This window comes from Python bivittatus, unplaced genomic scaffold (genome assembly GCF_059951505.1).
Source record: "Python bivittatus isolate LINGU-HERP-01145 unplaced genomic scaffold, Pbiv_v1 ctg000330_np1212, whole genome shotgun sequence".
NCBI lineage: Eukaryota > Metazoa > Chordata > Lepidosauria > Squamata > Pythonidae > Python > Python bivittatus.
Genome location: NW_028277058.1, coordinates 21,517,258 through 21,538,378, shown reverse-complemented (window position 1 = coordinate 21,538,378; position 21,121 = coordinate 21,517,258). Strand labels below are relative to the sequence as shown.

General features: G+C 38.5%; 1 protein-coding gene across 1 annotated transcript; it reads right to left on the bottom strand.

Annotated features, from left to right (window-relative positions):
• Positions 1-4,047: 4,047 nt before the first annotated feature.
• On the bottom strand, positions 4,048-19,121 carry RAB21 (RAB21, member RAS oncogene family). Its single transcript, XM_088141820.1, has 7 exons — positions 18,589-19,121; positions 14,472-14,531; positions 14,237-14,344; positions 13,661-13,724; positions 12,797-12,851; positions 10,953-11,041; positions 4,048-5,818 (listed from the first exon to the last, which is right to left on the bottom strand). Exons 1-7 carry the CDS (start codon positions 18,766-18,768, stop codon positions 5,679-5,681), a joined length of 696 nt encoding a protein of 231 aa, XP_087997946.1. The 5' UTR covers positions 18,769-19,121; the 3' UTR covers positions 4,048-5,678.
• Between the last annotated feature and the right edge of the window lie 2,000 nt (positions 19,122-21,121).

The window sequence follows — 21,121 nt, the reverse complement described above, 5'->3', positions numbered from 1 at the left end:
ATTACACACCTTGTTCTTGGTGTGATCAACCTGCGGAAAGTGACAATGGCATTGAATTGTCATCTCCATTTGTACACAATCTGCCTGACGGGACCACTGGATTCCCAAGTCTTTGGAAATTGTTTTGTAACCTTTTCCAGCCTTGTGAACATCAACAACTATTTTTTGGAGGCCCTCAGAAATCTCCTTTGTTCGAGTCATAACACACTTCCACATACCTGTTTTGTGAAGATCAGACTTTGATAGTAAATACCCAGAGTTCTTTTCTTTAAATAAGGCAGGACCTCCCACACTCACACCTGATCATCATCCCATTGATTGAAACACCTGACTCTAATTTCCCCTTCAAATGAACTGATAATCCTAGATGTTCACATACTTTTGCCACACACAAATATTTAGCTTTGGATCATTTCTCTCAATAAATCAATGAACAAGTATAATGTTTTTGACTTATTTAATTTTCTCATTATCTAGTTTTAGGACTTGTGTTGAGAACAGATCATATTTTAGGTCATATTTGTGCAGGAATATTAAAAGTTCAAAAGAGTTCACAAACTTTTAAGCACCACTGTAGCTGAGAGGCATGAAGTCATAACAATGGGAGACTTTAGATTGCCAGATATCTGTTGGGAGACAAATTCTGACAAGCATGGTTCATTCTTTGCCTTGTGACATTTTTCTTCAGATGCTAAAGGAGGAAGACTAGCTATCCTTGATCTGATACTAATTAAGAGGGAATATTCAGTTGAGGAAGTGGAAAAGCAAAAACACTGGGGAAAGTGGCCATGTAATGTTAGAGTTCTTGATTTTTAAGGGAAATTAAAAGTGAGCATAGGCAAATATCCTGGACTTTAAAAAAGGCTCATTGTTCAAAAGGGGGGGAAAAAGGACCAGAATACCAGCTCTTCAATGAAGGTGAGGATGCTATCAGTTAAACTAGACTAGTCACTGGAAACAATGAATGAAGGCAAAACTTTAATTTTGAATACAAAGGCAAACATTGCAGAAGATCCTGATGCTTGGAAAAATCAAAGGCAAAAAAAAAAGGCTGTCAGAAGACAAGGTAGTTAGATACTATCACTAATGATATAAACATGAGCTCACTAGGACTCAGAGTTATTAACAGACAAATCTGGTGAAACCTGGTTATGAGTCAGAAGCAACTGGACACCAGTAAAGCAGAAAAGGCAGAGCTACTGTATGTTTATTTTGGTTCTGTTTTCTCCAATCAAAACCTTTATATTTCACCAGGAAGTTGTAAAGGGTAGGATAAAGGATTAAAGCTTGCGACCCACCTTATCCCAATTTAAGTCCTACATCAGTTTAGCTACTCCATGCATCAAAGTGAGCTCTAGTTCATGAAAACCTATGCCTTTTAATAATCTTTTTAAGCCTGAAAAGGTGCTACCAGAGTCCTTCTGATTTTTGGCCACCATAGACTAACAGTGTTCATTCTACAATATATTAGCAATGTATCTGTTACCAGATTTATAGGCATCCTTGCACAATTTTATTTTGTTGACTGATCTTGAATCTTACTAAATTTTCACTTGTTGACTCAAAATGTGGAATGTTGGGTTTTCTGGTATGAACTAAGTTACTATCCCCTCAGGAAGTGCATTTCAGCCTCAGTCCTTTATTTTGGCAATAAAAATGTTAAAAATATAAAAATACGATCAGTAAGAGTATCACAGTGGCTGAATTAACAGAATATACTATACCATAATATAGTATGTTTGGTTTTGGTTTAGCATGATCTTCAATCCCAGCCAAAAATATTTTACTTCCATGATTCCCAAACTTTTCAGCTCTAGGTACATTTAAAAAGTTGACATTCCACGGATGATGTTACAAAATAACCCCTGGGATGTGGCATGCCTATTAATTATGGATTTATTTCCTACTTCTTGTTCCTACTTCCCAGAATGCTCTCTGCCACTGCATTGGGAGGTTGGGGGGCAGGAGGGCAAACAGGCCCACGTTGCTGCTACTCTCTATTCTTATTTTCAATAAATGCCTGCAGGGTATCTATGTGTTCCAAAAACATGGAAATAAAAATTACATTTTGTTGGTACAGTGTACTGAATAAATGTAGTGGCTTAATGAACAAACCCCAACTAAATTCACAATCATAATGACATATATGTGTGTGTGTGTGTGTATTTATTTTAAGAATTTTGATTATAATAGTAAAGTCTAATACAACTAACTATAAAATTATTCATGAAGCTTATCTTAGATGAATTGAATGCTTCACTGTTCTTTAAATACCCATGTCCTATACTATACAAAAATTACATTGAAACTTCTTTCAGTTTAAAAGTTGTTTGCCATTCCCAATGATGGGTTAACTGAAGCATCTAAAACTATATTGAATCAACTAGCAATTCTGCATTCTGGACTACTACCTTAAAAACAAATCAGTTATTAGGACTGTTAAATAGAACAAAGCAGCCAATTTTGGCCATAGATGCAGTGGCAGCTTTTCTGTTACTCATGAACTGCCTTTAACAAAGGACAGTGATGGTATGCCAAACAACCTACCCTGGTCTCCTAACTAACCTGTTCCATAGTCTACATGAAGAATTATAACTATGTTCTCTGCTTCCTGGAAATACATTCTTTGAGTAAATAAATTGCACTCACTTCAAAAATCTTCCAAAATATAGTATCAACTACCCAAATTATGAAAATATTGGAAAGGTTAGCATCCCAGTAAAATCTGTTCACTAATATACAAAATTCTCCCATTAGTGTTCCATCTGACATAAATACCAGAAACATAAATGGCCATGGATTTAAAGGTAAAAAAAATTATAGCCTTAAAGTTGTATAATTCAAACACATGCCTAGATGAAACATTCATTTGATTCCCCATCTTCAAATGTTAGTTTCTGAGAAGCTTGCATCTTGCTTCTACTGGTAAGCAGATATCTGCCTCCTTACAAATACTAATTGGCAAAATGCCCATTTTCAGCTTTTGACTCTCCATGGAAAGCTTTTGTACAGTGTTAAAGCTGTTTAAATCCTAACACCAGTAAGCATTTAAAACTATGTAACAGCATATCTAGCACCATATACAGAATAACATGAACAAGGAGAGCAGTTCATATAATTTGAGGTGGAGGAATACATGCTCAAGTTCTAAAAGGAAGTGATATATAGCTACAGTACTAGGAAAGTGAGTTATCAGTATTCTAATACAATTGTACTTTTTTTATTTTGAAATAAACCCTTTTGGCTTAAATGGGATGTACTCCCAGGTATATATGCATGGGACCGCTGCTTTAATTCAATTTTGAGGGCAACTATTTAAGAAAAACATCAGGCAAGCAGAAGTTCATGTGACAAAAACAAGTCAGTCAGATACACCAACTGTATTTTGTGTTGTGTGTCCATATTGAGAGATCTGAAGTTGAAGTCTTCGGTAACCAACAGCTTAAGGCAACAGCTTAAGGGAAGAGTTGTCTAATCTCACTCATCTCCAGAGACAGTATTAAGCAAGATTGCCCCAACCATGTGTAAGTACTCTCTATTGATGCACTGCACACCAGCGATTATTTGAACAACCCAAAATACTGTGCAAGAGGAAATATATATATATATATATATATATATGGGTTATTACATATATGGAATCAGGAGGAACCTGAGCTGGGCAACCTAGAAATATAACCAGAATATTTCCGCTTATATGAGTTGCGTTCTTGTCTAGAATCAGGGTACCAACTTTAATCTGGAACCGCCCTCAAACCTCAGCAGCGTGCTCTTCACTTACTAAAGAATTTTGTAAGACAATGCTCTCTGCATCATCTAACACCCAGTATATATTTTACAATGATGCACCAAGGCTCATTCCAAGAGCATATTTGACCAGAGGAAAAGGGGGGGGGGAGACAGAGACACCAAAGATTGCTTGTAGTCATGAATATGAATGTAGATGAAACCATTAGTTCTAAAATCAGTATCAGTTTTGTCTTTGAACAGATACTCACAATTGTCCTATGTCAAATACAGTTCAGAAAAATAGCTGTAAGAAGTTGATACTAAATATGAATATTTAATGAATATAGAGTAGCTTACAGCAGCACATGGTAGAAGTCACAGTAACCAAGCTACTTGAACAAATGTATTTTAACAAATCATTTAATTTACAGTTTCAGTAGGGATTAAGGTACAGAGTACAACGTATATATATTACCCAGATTATGGCCATGTGTGACAGCTAATTTCTTCCTGTTGACTTCAGTTGATTTTCATACATCAACTTTAATAGGATTATAAATGCATGCAGTGTTTTCTAAAACGTCACTCTTAAAGGTTCTGTGTCAATATCTGGAAAGTGGCATTTATGGGATGTGAATCCAATTCCCAGTGTTCAATGTTTGAGCTTGCATATTCGTTATATTCATCATAGTACTGAAAATTCAAGCCATCTGAAGTGAAGTAGGAATCACACAAACCAATTTCTAAAAGCAAAATCATATATGTTCCATGCCAAAATACTCCCATTACCAAATAACCATGTGGCATTTCCTTCAGGAAGTCAACAAATATCCTACTTTTGATGTAATGTTGCTTTGAAACAAAAACATTTTCAAGTTTATTTTCTGTATTTCCATTCCTTCAGAAAATACCTTAGACATAGTTGATAACTGGAAGCTCTCAAAAAGTGGATTTAAAACAAAGCTTATCAAAATTCAATAATTCCTATCCATTTTTAATGGATTTTTAAGTGTTGCAGCTGTTATTTTAATTTCTGTTTTTAACACAATACATAGCGAGGATATAAGGACAACAGAAGTTTTATGAGCAGGTCTTGCTTATAGATGATCAAATAAAAGAAGCCACGTTCACAGGTATAAATTCTGTGTGTCATAACCAGTATTTTAGCCATGTCAAACTTGTATTAGTAAAAATAAATGTAACAGTTCACAACATTCCAACTAGGTTTTTTGGACTGAGAGTGTTATAGATCAATAGTTGCTAGAAAAAAATTCAGAAACATATGTAAACTTTAGAGCAAGGAAAAATAATTATCATAATCTAGCAAAGAGAAAGTCAGCAGTAATAGAACTTGTATCTTTCCACCGTTTTTCACCTCACAATCACTGACAAGACTTGTGTACATATTTCTGCACCTGCACTTATAAAAGCAGATAAAATATTTAATGTGTAATTTACAATTTATTTTACCAGCATGGAGTACAGGATGAATATATCAAAGTAGTCAAGCAGTTATATATCAATGGTACCCCTGCAAAAATAGTATCCAGATATCTGCTAATTAAAAAGAAATTGATTTGCAATTGTGAAGAGATATAGCTCGATCTACCACAAAATACAAAGGGCTGCAAAAAATGTCTAAGTCCAATAAGGTGTATAAGTTATTAAATAATGATCTCATTTAAAATATAAATGAAGCCATAAGTCTTTCTCACATGCAATATTATTCATTATTAAAGAAATATGTAAAAAGGCCATCAGTTTGCTTTGTTAATCATTGTAGAAAATGCCAATTCTCTGGTCACATACTCCACTAGTTTAGCACTTAATGGTACTGAATTGTTACAAATGATTTTAAATACTGTTAATTCCAATTCTCCGCTGATAAAGAATGAGACTTTGAATATGGCAGTCTTCACTAAAGGGGCAAGAAGCACAGTCTTGTACAATTATCCAGAGGAGCAGCAACCTCCACTACTCTGAGCTGCTGGCTCATCATCAATTATTTGTACTCCCCGCCTTGTAGCTCCTGATTGACTAGAACCATTGCCTCGTGCTCTCTCATCAACTTGTGCAGTTTCTATCATTCCTAGAATACAAAAATATTGTATTACATTAGAGAATGTATAAACATTGAGTAGAAAAGCAAATGATATTGTACACAAACTTAGCACATGCAAGTTTTATAAAACATTCTTTAAACACATATTACTACAGTATTAAGTTAATCATCATTTATAAACAGAAACTAATTTTAAATACCCAGTATTATATGAAACCCATGTGTACTACTGAACAGCTAAAGCTAGTGGGAAATTGTCCTCAGAGAATCAAGGATGATAGCAAAGATAATTATTCAACATCAATTTGAATATCTCACTGCTAACCTGATATAAAGAGAGCTTACCACCTTTTAGACAGTAACCATTCTATTACAATGATTACTATCCCAGATGATTCTACAGTAACCCATTAGCTGACAGAAATCAACATTTTTCTGTATCCAAAAGATTCCTGAACTCTAATGTGGCTGATAAACGGGCATGCACAGCATTCGTAATAAGCAGTAGACCACAGCATTAGTAATAAGCAATAACCTTTCTCTTGGGCATCTTCCTATGTGGCTACTGCAAAATAAGGAGGGAACAGCTGCAACACTGGAGCCTATGGCTGTGACTTGAATCCAATCAGAAGTGCTGGATGGGTTCCCCCAGCAGGACCTTGGAAGCAGATCAGAAGGAAACATTTTTCCTTCTCGTCCAATTCAAGGCCATAAACTGAGGGGATTTTGTACTAAAGTCTAAATATCAGCATTGCCAACATCTCTTCCCTGTCCATTCTTTTGAAATGCTTGTTGGAACAGAGGTTATCTGTCAGTTACAATACTGTTAAGAGGTAACTATATATGCACATTCACCTAGTTATTTAACTCATTTTAACTTCTGTAGAACTATATTGTGAAGACCCATGTTACTGTCATACATATTTTTTTCCCCTCTCTCAGGTTTATACATCAGGCATTCAGCCTAACCTTTCAGTAGAAATAAGCAAGAATTGGGTCTCCTTCTTCAGATATGGAGTAAGAGGCTATGGCTTAAAGAGTATCATGCTTGCCAAGCACCAATTTAGCAGGATAGACTTATATTATTTGTTCATCTTTTGGCAGACTTGTGATTCCTGCCTCTCCATATATATTATCTGTAACACATGTTTCTGGGATGGAACTATCAGCCAACAGTCAAAATGCATGATGTTGGAAGCGTGGCTTCATGCTACAACTTATGAGTCTTAACCAATAAGCAGTGCCATTTCTGACCCACAGTAGTCTTTCTCACAATTACTACTCAATCCACTATCACCCTGTACTGCTGGCAGAAAACAAAGACAAAAAGAGGAAAATTATGCCACTGGGATGAGATCATTAATCCCATAAAAACAGATAATCTAGAAAAGGAACAGACAATGGAATACCTGCAGTACTTATATGCCCCCAAATACCTCCCTCCCTTTATAGCCACCAAGCCATCTGCCTTACCTGACTTAAATATAAGAACAGAAATAGTAAACAATGGCAAATGGCAAAGTGATCCGAGGGGAGATCTACAGCTTTCCCCGTTGTCATGGTTAGATCATGTCCTGGTGACCCTGAGTTTCTCCTATACCACCCCCCTCTGCAGGGAGGCCGGACCCATGCAATTGGTCTGCCCCCGGCGCCTGATGGACCCGTCAGGGTTTCAGAAGGAGCTGGGGGATATTCCCACGGATCTGCTGCACGGTCCAGTGGAGGCCCTGGCTGCTGCCTGGAATAGGGAAGCGTCCGGGGCCTTGGACAGGATTGCGCCTATGCGACCTCTCTTGCCATATCGGCCCTGACACTCCCCATGGTTCACGGAGGAGTTGAGGGTGCTGAAGAGGGTTAAGAGACATCTAGAGCGCCGCTGGAGGAAAACAAAGACCGAATCCGACCAAACACAGGTTAGAGCCGCTATCAAGGCCTACCTTGTGGCAATAAGAGCGGCAAAATGCCTCTACTTCTCTGCCCTTGTTGCGTCCGCAGAATGCCATCTGGCGGCCCTGTTTAGGATCACTAGGTCCCTCCTTGGTAAGGGGGATGTGGGGGTTCATTTGCAGGGCCGTGCAGAGGAATTTTCAGAGCATCTGCAGGACAAAGTCGCTCGGATTCGTTCCAAGTTAGACTCCGAGCGTGGGGCAGGGTCTGGGGAGACACTGAGGGACTCTTCTTACCCAGTTATCTGGGAACGGTTTGATCCTGTTGCTCCTGAGGAAGTGGACAGGATCCTGGGGACTGTGAAGGCCACCACTTGCCATCTTGACCATGCCCCTCCTGGCTGGTGAAAGCAGCTTGGGAGGTGACATGTGGTTGGATCCAGGCAATGGTTACTACATCCTTGCAGGAGGGAGTGTTTCCAGCTGCTTTTAAGGAGGGATTGGTGCAACCCCTCCTCAAGAAACCCTCCCTAGATCCTACTGTACTGGACAATTTTTGTCAGGTCTCCCACCTCCCCTTTTTGGGGAAGGTGGTTGAGAAAGTGGTGGCATCACACCTCCAAAGGGTTCTGGAGGAAACAGATTATCTGGATCCCTTCCAGTCAGGTTTCAGGCCCGGATATGGAATGGAAACGGCATTGGTCACACTTATGGATGACCTCTGGCAGGAGCAGGATGGTGGAAGTGCGACCATCCTTGCTCTCCTCGATCTCTCAGTGGCTTTCGATACTGTCAACCATGGTATCCTGTTGGGATGGCTCAGGGAATTGGGGGTGGGCGGCACAGTCTTGTGCTGGTTCACCTCCTTTCTCCGGGGCCGATCCCAATCGGTGGTGAAAGGGAGCGAGAGGTCCCATCCTCGGCCCCTCCTTTGTGGGGTGCCGCAGGGTTCGGTTCTCTCTCCGCTCCTTTTCAACATCTACATGAAACCGCTGGGCGAGATCATCCGTCATAATGGGGTGAGGTATCATCAGTATGCTGATGATACACAGCTATACATCTCCATCCCTGGTGCAGTAAGTGATGCTGTGACCACCCTTTCGCGGTGCCTGGAGGCTGTAAGGGTCTGGATGGGGAGCAACAGGCTTCGGCTGAACCCTGGTAAGACAGAGTGGCTGTGGGTTAATGGCTCCTCTGTTTCCGGGATTTTGTCATCTTTGGTGCTGGATGGGGTGGCACTGCCTCAGACAGACCCAGTGCGTAATCTGGGGGTCCTCCTAGACTCACGGCTCCTCCTTGAAGGGCAGGTGGCAGCCGTGGCAAGGAGGGCCTTTGCACAACTTCGGGTTGTGCATCAGTTACGCCCTTTCCTGGATCGGGATGCCCTTTGAACAGTCACTCATACCCTTGTTATCTCCCAGATAGACTACTGCAATGCGCTCTACATGGGGCTATCCTTGAAGAGTATCCAGAAGCTACAGCTGGCCCAGAATGCAGCCGTGCGGGCTATTGTTGGTGCCCCAAGGAGGGCCCATTTAATGCCTCTGCTCCGCGAGCTGCATTGGGTGCCAGTTTGCTTCCGGGTCCAATTAAAGGTGTTGGTTATCACCTTTAAAGCCCTACATGGCATGGGACCAGGTTATCTAAGGGACCGCCTCTCCCCTATGACTTCAACCCGTCCCACCCGATCACACAGAGAGGGCATGCTTCGGACCCCCTCAGTGAAAGAACTTCGACTGGCGGGGTCCAGAAGGCAAGCCTTCTCTGCGGTAGCCCCTGCTCTTTGGAACATCCTGCCCCTGGAGGTGTGATTAGCCCCCACACTCCTGGCCTTCCGTAAGGCTTTGAAGACCTGGTTCTGCCACCTGGCCTGGGGTGGGGTGAGAATACAAGCATGGGGATGGTTAGCCCCATAGAAGCCTCTGCCTTCAACCTTAGGTTTTTCATCCTCTTGGTCTCTCCTTCTTTTTAGTAATGTTTTAATTTAAGGTTTTATGTATTTATATATTTTATGTTCTAATGTTTGTTGTGAAGCGCCCAGAGTTCCCCCATTGGGGAGAGATGGGCGGTTGAAAAATTTAATAAATAAAATAAATAAAATAAAATAAAATAAAATAAAATAAAATAAAATAAAATAAACAGAAAGGTGGCATGCTGCAAAACAAAGCACCAGCTCCTAGCATATATTGTCTTGGTCCAAAAAGCTTGGCTACCTTTTTTCTAAAATACTGCATGAAATACTTAGTAAGTCAAAATAGCATAACCACTGATATTATTAAAATCTTAAAAAATACACAGGTATTTTGCTCTAGGAAACAAATCTTTAACAGTTAAGCAAGGAACTATTTTATCTATGGCCTTAAACCGCATATAGGCTAAGTTAAGTACAGTAGTTTTCTAAATGCTGTAGCTCAATTTTAAATAGTAACAACATTTAACATTTAATGACATCCCACTATATTTGAAAATAATCAGAGTTACACAGTTATCATTGTGTGGTGTCAGAATACTAACCTGGACAGGAAGTCCTGAACTATTGTGATTAAATAAATTAAAAATTACATAGTTAATGTAAAAATATTTGAGAGTTCACTGACCTATATGTTATGGTCATGTGATAGTTTGATATCTTTTTGGGATAGTGTATTAATGTATGTAAGTAGATTTATGGGAAATTCTTTAAATGTTAAAGATATGAATGTGATGTTGAACTATATACCAAAGCTTTGGGATCTGTTTATCAGGAGTTACGATTATATCAAGCACGGGAAGTGGCTAAAAGTATCGTACTGAAAAATTGGAAATGTGATATTATTCCAGAAGTTAAGGAATGGTTGTCAAAAATGTGTGATCTGTTTTGGAAAAGACAATATTTTCTACTAATGCAGCAATATGTGTTACTGTGGCAAAAATTTTATGATATTTTACAATAATATTTTATAGTGATTATATTAATGTTTTTATTAGTAAATGAGTGACTTTTGTTAAGAATAAAATGTAAGGTAATTTTTTTATTTTCATTCTTAGTTTGTATGGGGTTGTTTTCTATTTTATTCTTTTTTTGTTTTGGTTTCTATTAATTTTTTTCTTTAAGTTTAAAGACTTTTGTTAACAGTGCATGTTAAGCATGTTATTTTTTTAAATTACATAATATAGATTGCATTACATAGCTTAAATCTAGTGCAAATGAAACTGGATTTAAAAGAGCAGCCCATCATTCAAGAGGCATTTGATTTCATAACAGAAACATTAACTCATACATTACACAAACCTACGTTTACACAAATCAAGAAAGAGTTCTTCTATTCCTTTGTTCTGTTTGGCAGATGTATGATAGTGTTTTGCTCCCACTGATTCTGCATACCTGCAAGAAAAAAATGTCTTATCTTCTGATTAAACATTGCAATTGTATGCTTTTCTATGTTGTAAGCAAATTATACAGACTGTGTAAATTTTAATACATCTAATGCACAGACAAAAATATCCCACTCCCCTTTCCCCCCTCTAATATTGTTGCTGAATCGTACTTACATCTGGTCATTGACCATAATAAATGATTTGGATCTGGATACAGACTATGTAAATTTTAATACATCTAATGCACAGACAAAATGGATGTAAAATAATTGTAAGTGCTATGGCTGAAATTAATGAACATGGAGAATATTTATTGCATTTACTTCCCCTTTTCCAATATTTGTTCAAGGTTGCCAAAACATAAAGAAAAATATATAAATAACAAAATACATAACAAGGCAGGTAAGAACATGTCAATAAAAAAAGAAACATAAAAACTACAATCAACTGAACAAACTACACAAAATTATTTGACTTTTTAAATCGTTTAGAAGTGGTTTTCCCTATGGGTGTAAGACTAAAGAAAAGGATAGATGAACTTCTTGTGGCAAAGAGCTCTAGAGATGAAGAGCAACTATACCTGTTTAAGATTTAGATGCAAAGAATCATTATATTATAGGGTTCAATGTATAGAGCATCAAAAGCTAGACAGCCAACACATCCTGAACAGATCTAATTACCTGATTATAATAAATTGATAGGATCTTAATACAGCCAGTCCCTGATAACTTTAACAATCTTTTCCAAGAATTACGTATTTTCTCATAGCTAGGAAATATAAGTAACAGCAGAATTGAGGCAGAAAAGGTAGATTTTAAGTTACACTATTTGCATAGAATGTTTTAATACTTTATCATTTAAATGTGTATTCAGGTAGTCCTCATTTAGCAACCACAATTGGGACTGGCAACTCGGTCGATAGACAAAGTGGTCACTAAGTGAAAAATCATGTGACCATGACTGTGCTTACAATTTTACTTCAGCTTTCCTTTGCTTTACAGCGTCAGAAGGACACAACTCCAAACAGCCAGATGAGCCCAAATGGCAGGGAAGGTTTCTAGAACTTGACTCAGGAGGAAGCCTGGCAAAACGGCAATCCTTATAGCCCCTTTTGCCCATACCCCCATTCTCTCGAATGCTCACCCCGGCGCTGGGATAATTAGCAAGAAGAGAATTGATGTTTGTATTTACATTCTTTGGAGAGGAAGAGACCACAAGAGAATAAGCAGGCACACAATGGTGAATACACATAAAAAAGAATGCGCTAGTGCCAGCTGTTTGCCTAGCAAGCCACTTAGGAGGCAAACTAAAGCCTTTAGTATGAAACTAATTAGAGTCTTGTCAATTTCAGGCAGCAGCTGCAAGCTGTCCAACATTCTAATCAACTAAGGTCACAAAGGAGCTTGTTAACTTGTGGTTAGCACTTTTTAGGGACAGGCTGTGCTGCAGAGAAAAGCAACTCAGGAATAGATCACTTGTTTAGGCCATCTCTCCAATCTCTGGGGGGTGGGGAGAAGAAAAAAATTGGGTCAGGCACAGAACAACACATACTAACTGTTCTTAATGGCAAACACGTGAGTGAGAGAGAGATGCTGAGAAGTTTGTAAATGCGGACATTGTTCACAAAGTTACTTTTTGATCACCGTCGTAACTGCGAGTGGTCACTGTCCACGGCAGTCACTAAATGAGGACTACCTGTATATGCTATATATAAGTGATGGCATCTTCAAAGTAGTATTGAAATTAAGAACCATAAACTTACGATTCTGCTTCTTGAATAGACACATGTCTTTCCTTCTCCAAATCTATCTTGTTACCTGTCAGGAATTCAGATTTCCTTAATATCCAAAATAAATCAGAAAGACACAATCTGCTCAACATCAACAATATGTTTCTAACCAGCCTCTAGTTTTCATTGTTTCCAGACATGAGGGGCATTTACTCTTCTACCTCTGTATCCATTCAGGTATCCAGAATTAATTACCAAACTCAACTTCACATTGCCAAGACTATGAGTTAGGCACCAGGAATAGAGCGCAACATGCTGGGACATTTTTGCAATTCTTCACAATGAAGGCATTAAATAGCATGATAGCATCCTGCTCCATCCTGCAATCCTTGGCCAATCTCTAAAAAACATGGTCACTTGTGCAACTGCACAGGAAGCTGTGGTTATTTCAAACAAATAATTTGTAGCTAAACTTAATTTAAAAGCGACAATAAAGCACTTCACAAAACGGCAAGTAACATGTATAATTCTAATTGAGGAAACCTTTCCATTTTGTTTCTAAAGCAGTTTTATATTAGTTTGTTCACAGAGAAGTATCTAGTCTAGAACTTCATGGACTATGAACTCTAATTAGGGTTAAAACACATTCAGAAATGTCTCTTCTCAAGAAAACTTTCTCATATTCTTGCTACTGCCACTTTGCTTTCTGCTTTTCCTTCTATGTACTTTTACAATCCTCAGGTATTATTTCTCTTACTGAACACAACCAGTACCAAAATTAAGAGAGCTTTTAAAAAGCACCCATAAGTTTTGAACCATCACTTAAGTGCAAATTTCCACTTAAACTGAACAAGATTTCTTAGTTATTCAAATAAGATATAAAAGCCCAAATCTTACCAACTATGCATAGGCAAATTTCATTCCCCAACATTTTTCTTAATTCCTTTACCCAGTTTTTTACCTATGAAAGTGAAAAGAAAATTTATTTCAGTATTACAATAAACTCTACATTTTTAAAAAAGATACTTTAAAATTTTCTAATATTTAACATCAGAAATCCCAGTCTCTCTTAACTGTCTTCATACAAGCTGCAATCCTGTAACTGCTTTCTTGGAACTAAGTCCTATTGAATTTAATGGACCTTACTTCTGATTGTATATTACAATGGTTCCAGATCAATTATATCCACATAAGCCTACCTCTATTTGTAAAATGGGACTTCCTTTGCACCTCTTCTCCACTGCAATCTTCAGCATGCATTTAGAATCATGCAGTGAGATCCAGGGACACTACTTCACTGGTTAATGCTATTCCACCAGGACACAGGCCCAACTAGATACCCCTTTTTATTCAACCTGTCTACAGTATAATTAAGTTTACCCACCAGCTTATTTCTAAAACAGAAGAGTGAAATTTAATTTGAAAAAAAAAATCTGTGGATGCTTATTTCTTGCATGGAAATAGCATAGTTACCTTCTGAAAAGAATCTTCATCTGTTATATCATAAACTAAAATAGCTCCATTAGAGTCTCTGTAGTAAATAGGACCTAGTGCATGAAACCTCTCTTGTCCTGCTGTATCCTGTATGGTACAAAAAGATTGATCTCATTTAATCTACTCACATAATAAATTATTTTGCTACTTGATAGTTTGCTAAGTAAAGTTTGATATTTAAATGCAGTATCATAGCTATGTGATTAGCACTTACCCATATTGCAAGGTTTACTCTTTTTCCTCCAATATTTAGCTTCTTTGTTAGAAAAGATGCCTACAAGTAGAAAAAGACCCATAAAATTAATGCCCAGGTTTTGCTGATTCATACTAAGTATATATTTCAATGAGTTTTGTAAACTGCCCAGTTGCTCTGCAGTGAAATATACATACATAAAGAAAAAGTATAAAGAAATAAATATAAAAAAACAAGCACCTAAGGTTTTCTTATTTAACTTAAATAAAGATATAATTGGTATATGGATGTGGTAAAAGAAAGGATGGTCAGCAAGGATAAAAATAATATGGAAATGTGAATGGTGGTGTTAAACTAGATTTACCTACATTTTCTCTTATTTCATAAGATTTCATCAATTCCTTTATTTTTTTATGACTTTTTAGTCCTTTTCTTCACTTTGCATAATGTCGTTACACTAAAGGCAACAGAGGGGTATGTTGGAATGAAGGTCTGGAGTGAAAAATACATGATTTAGAAAAAGTGATGCTTCTTCCATTTATCCAATAAAAAGTATAGAAAAGTATGAAATGTATACTGAGTTTAAAATTTAAAAAGTTTTGTTTTAAAATGACTAAATGCTATTTCACACACATTTTAAAGTATTATTTCACCTGCACTAATCCCACAAAACTTCTAATAACTAGGCAATTAAATTTTCTGTCTTTAACAAAATTGTTGGCTAGCTCAGAGACACTTCAAGAATTTCAAACACTCCGAAAGAACTATTATTGTTCATAATGATGTTATAGACTCTTTAGTTTGTTCTATTTCATATACTTTAAAATAATGGAGAAGAAATAAAGACTAGCTAATAAGACCTTTCTTTCAATGAAGAGTAGGGTTGTGCTGCTCAGACTCAGACTCCAAAAGATGCCTTGAAGTATGCAGGAATGCAAACAAAACACTATCTGTAGCACCTTAAAACATTTGCACCCTTTCCTAAGATTGCACAGCTGCCCTCACAGCTCCCACACAATTTCACACAAAGATGTAGCTGCTTTAAGGTGTTGCAGAGAAGTGCTGTTTATATTCCAAATAACATTTTGGAGATCAAATCTAAGATTTTGCAGAACCCTAATGGACAGATGCTTCTTCATCTTTTTATTCCCACTGTAAATTCCAACATACAGTGGTACCTCGGGATACGAACGCCTCTACTAACGAACTTTTCAGGTTACGACAAGCTCCAGCCGCAAAAATTTATCTTGATGTGCGAACTCCGCCTCGGGGTACGGCCATTTTTCCGCCCTGACACGTGGTCCGCGGCCATTTTTCCGCCCGACACGTGGTCCGCGGCCATTTTCCCGCCGCACGGCACGGCGCCTGGCCGTTCTCCTGCCGCGCGGCGCCCGGCCGTTCTCCCACCCCTGACGCGTGGTCCGCGGACGCCAGAACGGATTAACGGTAATTACACTGAACCTTATGGGAAAATTTGTTTCGGGGTGCAACCAAATTTGGAGGGCGGAATGGATTAACCGGATTTACATTGAACCCTATGGGGAAATTTGCGTCGGCTTACGACCAACTCGGGATACGCCGAGAGTCACGGAACGGATTAAGTTCGTATCCCGAGGTACCACTATACTGTTTTTTGGTTCTTATTATATTGTTTTTAAATTTGTCCTGCATACCACCTTGAATCATCTGATGATTAAGTAGCCTTACAAATAAATAAATAATACCTATGAAACAGCCTGCTGCTTCATACTAAAAATGGATTTGTAATTATTTGCATAGAACTAAATAAGTTCTTACATTCAGCAAAATATATAATTTAACACATTAATGTATACAAAATACATGTTTACAGTAATAAAGCAAGCTTTGAACAAACTGATTATTTTTCAAAACTGGAAAATGTTTTTGTTTCATTCTGAACCTGACTTTGTAAGGTCTAAGACTGTAATAACTGGCTGACTGAATCCAACTTAACCAGACAATAACCTACCAATCTGATTTGGGACAATGTGTTATGATACTAAAGATAACATTAGATCAGAAAGGGGCATGAATAGAGATATTTCCTCAGCAAAGAGAACCCCTTCCCTTTCCTAACACAATGTTATCTTTAGTATCATAACACATTGTCCCAAATCAGATTTCTCTGCATTGCTTTCTTATAAACTGCAAAGAGATAAAAAGTACCTCTATATTCATTTAAATTCCTCACACCAATGCTGTGTTGCAAGCATTTTTCTTCTGGTGTTAAAACAAGGAGAAAAAAGCTGGCTGTTTTAAGACATAACTTGTCTTGCAGGGCTGTTGCAATACAACTGGTGTGGAGTGGAAAAAAGAATTATGTAAGTCTCCTGGAGCTTCTTTGAGAAAGGGCAGGATGTAAAAGAGTTGAATAACAACGAATTTAATCTTTAGAGGAAGTTAGAATTCTTCAAGAAGCAATTGTGAACTGACATTTCTCAATTTTGAAATCTACCTGATCTATCATATCCAGTGTGGGTTGCCTTCCAGTATCTAATTCTTAGCTGCAGGCTGCTAGATTGCAGTGCTTCCCATTATAGTGGTCGCTGGCAGGATAGAACAATCTTAACACCCAACAGTCTGTTCCAAGTGCACAAAGTTTTTATTCATTCCACTGATAGTGAGAAAAGGGAAATCCCAAGAATCTACCTAACAAATCCAGATTTGTGTGAGCCTTGGGGGGGGGGGGGGTTACTGATATCCTATATACTGCTAAGAAGAAACAAACCTGTCATTTATCAATGAACTGTCTAATGGGAATACTGTAGTGTTTTTCTGTAGACAAAAATAATTGCTTGGCCTGCATAGATGGAATATATTCTCTCTTGCATGTTTGTTTTTACAAAGCAAAAGGATCAACACTGTTTAATTCATAAACTCAGCCTAACATTATCCTTAAGGCCACCCTAAACAACAGACATTTAGACAGAATGCAGGATTTTGGTATGGAATAATACTACTACTTTGAAGAACCACATGGACCCAAATTGCTGAAAGTGGAAGTTAACCTTAATCAAGCTTACTTACGGAAGTGTATGGAAACTCAGCTTCCTTTAATGGTTTTATTTGTATCCTTGGAGAGGTATCATTACAAATATATCCTTCTGTAATCTGAATTATTCAGAGTTTACTTTAGGTCTCCATGTGACTAAACACTGGATCTGACAACATACTTCACTACTATTTTCTAAACAGTTACATGGCAAAGCAAATGAGCTACAGTGACAAGGGTTTCATATTACCCATCCACCCAAGACTATTTTACTATATATAAATCAACATGTTTATTAACCAATTTGTAAACAGGTCAGTAAATGCACAAACTGACTTTAAAAAAATGTCTTGTTAAGGTCAGGCAAGCATAATACAGAGTAAGAGAACAGTTTTCATCCAGAACATCTGATGACCATGTGAAATCCTTAAAAGAAAAAAAATCCCTATAATAAACTTAACCAAGCTATTTAGAGATTTTCACAGAAACATACTTATGAAACATAACACTGGGAGTAAAAACAGTACAGTGAATGGGCTTTGGTAGTTCATGCATACATTAAAATACCAGATGTGTTTAAATTCCAGAGAAATAGCAAAGTCAGTTTGCTACAGCATTTCTAAAGTAGAACCAATGGCATCTAAAATATTATTAATTTTTTCATCTGTTCTATTACCTCTTTTGTGTTCCTATGTTGTCTAACACAAGAATTTTTATTTACCTCCAATAAAGCTGGATATGACAAACATTAGTGCCTCCTTTTCTAAAGAGTGCCAACAAACTCTTATTTTAGTACAAACTAGTATAAACTATCATTGACAACATACCCTCTACAAAAATCAAAGTCCCCGAGGGGTGGGAAGTACTTCCTCTGATTTTCAATAATAAATAGGCCACTATTATCTAGCACTAGGTTCATCCATTTGGAAACGGCATGGCCCGGGCTGGAAACTTTGAACCGCTTCAATCTCTCACTGTTCGGATTAGATAAAAAAAACAGCCCTAGGACCCACCGTCGTCCCCTCCTCAAAAGGACCGAGTGCGACCGAAGTGAAACAAAGCCCATCTTAAAAAGAAGCCGAACTTCACCCCTGACGAAACCGGGGAGCGGCCTCCAGGACCTACCTGCAGGGTAGTGATATGCTTGTCATTGAACTTGTTCTCACAGTAACGGAGAACCAGAGAAGTCTTCCCCACGCAGCCTTCCCCGAGCAGAACCACCTTGAAGGAGAAGCTTCGCCCGCCGGCAGCAGCGGCAGCAGCGCCGCCGCCTCCCGCGCCAGAACTGGCCGCTGCCGTCGCCATCCGCAGCGAAGTGGCCGCCGCTCCCGCGGCCTCACATCGGCAAACCGCCGAACCCCGCTCTGCTCTGATACGGGGCGCTGAGCGCAGAGTCCAAGATAACCGCAAAAGGGCAGCGGGAGAAGAAGGAGAGGCGGCCGCGCGAAGGAGGACTGCGAGGGGGGCAAGCCAGAGAAGGGGAGATGAAGGGGAAAAAAGACTGGGCTACTCTCCACCCACCCCGGGGCGTCTCGCTCAGCCTCCTTCTAATGGCGTCTTCTTCTTCCTCCTACGTCATTCGACGGGTGGTCACGCGACACGCCGTTGGCGGCTGGCGTCTCGGCCTGCCGAAGCACCGCCCGAGAAAGCAAGCGGGAGAGGAGGAACAAGATTCCCTAAACGAGGCCGGGCGGAGATGACGTAGCTAACGCGAGATCGCTTAAGTGGACGTGCGGGCTGCGTCAATTTTACCTCCTTCTTCTACGGGGTAGGCGGGCAGTGGCGCTGTAGTACAGTAGTTGCTGACTTCGCTGTCGGCGGTAAATGAGAGGATTGGCAGATATTCGGCCTGCGTGAAATGTCACTACTTGTTGATCAGTGTTTCGTGCTCAGGGGTTTTAAGGAGGGCGATGCTTTTCCGCAACCTTGATCTTTTTGTATGCATACTTGGAAAGAAAGGATATAGTACTTTGTGACCCTGAGATTTGCTTCCGGTCTTAGTAACCCTGCGCAGGAGTTGGAAGTTAAGAGTGTTTAGTAAAATTTGTGTCTCCTTTTAGGTTTGCTACAGTAGTTTTCTCTATAACCTAGTGAAGAGCTTTTGGGTATCTTCAAGGCTAATAAACGTATTGTGATTAAATCAGATGAGGGCGTATAATCCTAAAGGACTGCGTGTGCATAGACCCAGGCACAGCGGACGGGTAGTATACAGTGAAGTCAAAGTAAAATGCAAGAAATTAGGGCTGATTATTGATTTATAAATGGCCATTTACAAAACAGATGGTGATAAGATGCAGACTGTCTGGCATTGGTAGTTCATACAGCGTTATAGGAACTCATACATCATACCCTCTAAGTGTTACATGTGGCTGCTATCAAAATAGATACCTCTAGTGCAGTGTTGTCCAAACTTGGCCACTTTAAGATGAGTGGACTTCAACTCCCAGAATTCCCCAGCATGGCTGGCTGGGGAATTCTGGGAGTTGAAGTCCACTCATCTTAAAGTGGCCAAGTTTGGACAACACTGCTCTAGTGGGAATACAGGCGACCACGTATTTCTTGTTTAGACCACAGATTTTCAAACAGTAATTCTAGATATTAGTAATAAATGTGAAAATAGCAGGATCGTGTCTTAAGTTTATATCTGTTCATGACACGTATGCTTGATACTGCTTCTACAAACCTGATGCAAGCAGCTAATAAACCTGTGAACCACTCGGAGTCGTTTTCTAACGAGATGGGTGGTGGCAAATTTGATACATAAATAAATAAAAAATAAAGAAATTAATAAGAATGAAGTGAATTTTTCAACCAGAAGGTGTGAGGGAAAACATGTTCTAGGCTGCTGTCTATCAAAACTAAAAGCTTTTGTGATTGTCAACCTGATGCTGTTATCCTGTGAAATCCAGCTGCATCTATATTGCATTTAAAACCTGAACTGGCACATACATGTGTGTGTGGTGTCTCCTTAGGATGATATGCAACTTATTGTGGCTTATTCGGCAAACTAGTTGAATATAGTATGAGACCTTTGTCCCTAATTGCATTTAGAGACTGAACAATGTAATTACTCAAAATTGGATCTTTTTTCAACTTTATTTTAAACATTTCTACATCACTTTTTCTGTGAAGTCTTCTAGGCAGCTTGAAATATTAAAAAGCTTATGTTAACAATGCTAGATTATAAATCCTCCTTCACACTTCCTAGTAGAGATAATGAGTCATAGCTCCCTATATCTGATATTCCTGAAAGATTCTTCTATTAAAAGAATAAAAGCATAAGTTTTCATTTTGATTAAAATAATGTTTTAATTCAAGGATGGTTGCAAGGTTTCTATACAGCAAACACTGTCAGCCTAGATGCTTACCTTTCTAGAACATTTCTTGCTATTACATTCATTTGCACATATTTTAAAAATATGTATGTTCATCTATTTGCATCTGGTTCCTTTTAAATAGAAGTTATTCATGATCCAGCTAGGATGACAACAGCTCTATTTTTAGGAATGATCTTTAAATAATGTAATTATACACAACATGAAGGTAGCCTAACTTTTAAAAAGCCAAATTGACTTATATCATTGCCTTTGCCTTCAATTATGCCTGTGTAATTTTGGAAAGCATTTTATAAAATATTCCTGATGCTGCACACGGAGAA

Excerpts from the sequence above, each read along its gene's own strand:
- RAB21 (XM_088141820.1), bottom strand. The coding sequence starts at position 18,768 with ATGGCGACGGCAGCGGCCAGTTCTGGCGCGGGAGGCGGCGGCGCTGCT. Across the intron at positions 14,345-14,471 it reads GAGTAAACCTTGCAATATGG|GATACAGCAGGACAAGAGAG; the intron begins GTAAGTGCTAAT and ends TGTACCATACAG. Across the intron at positions 12,852-13,660 it reads AATTTGCCTATGCATAGTTG|GTAACAAGATAGATTTGGAG; the intron begins GTAAGATTTGGG and ends AATTCCTGACAG.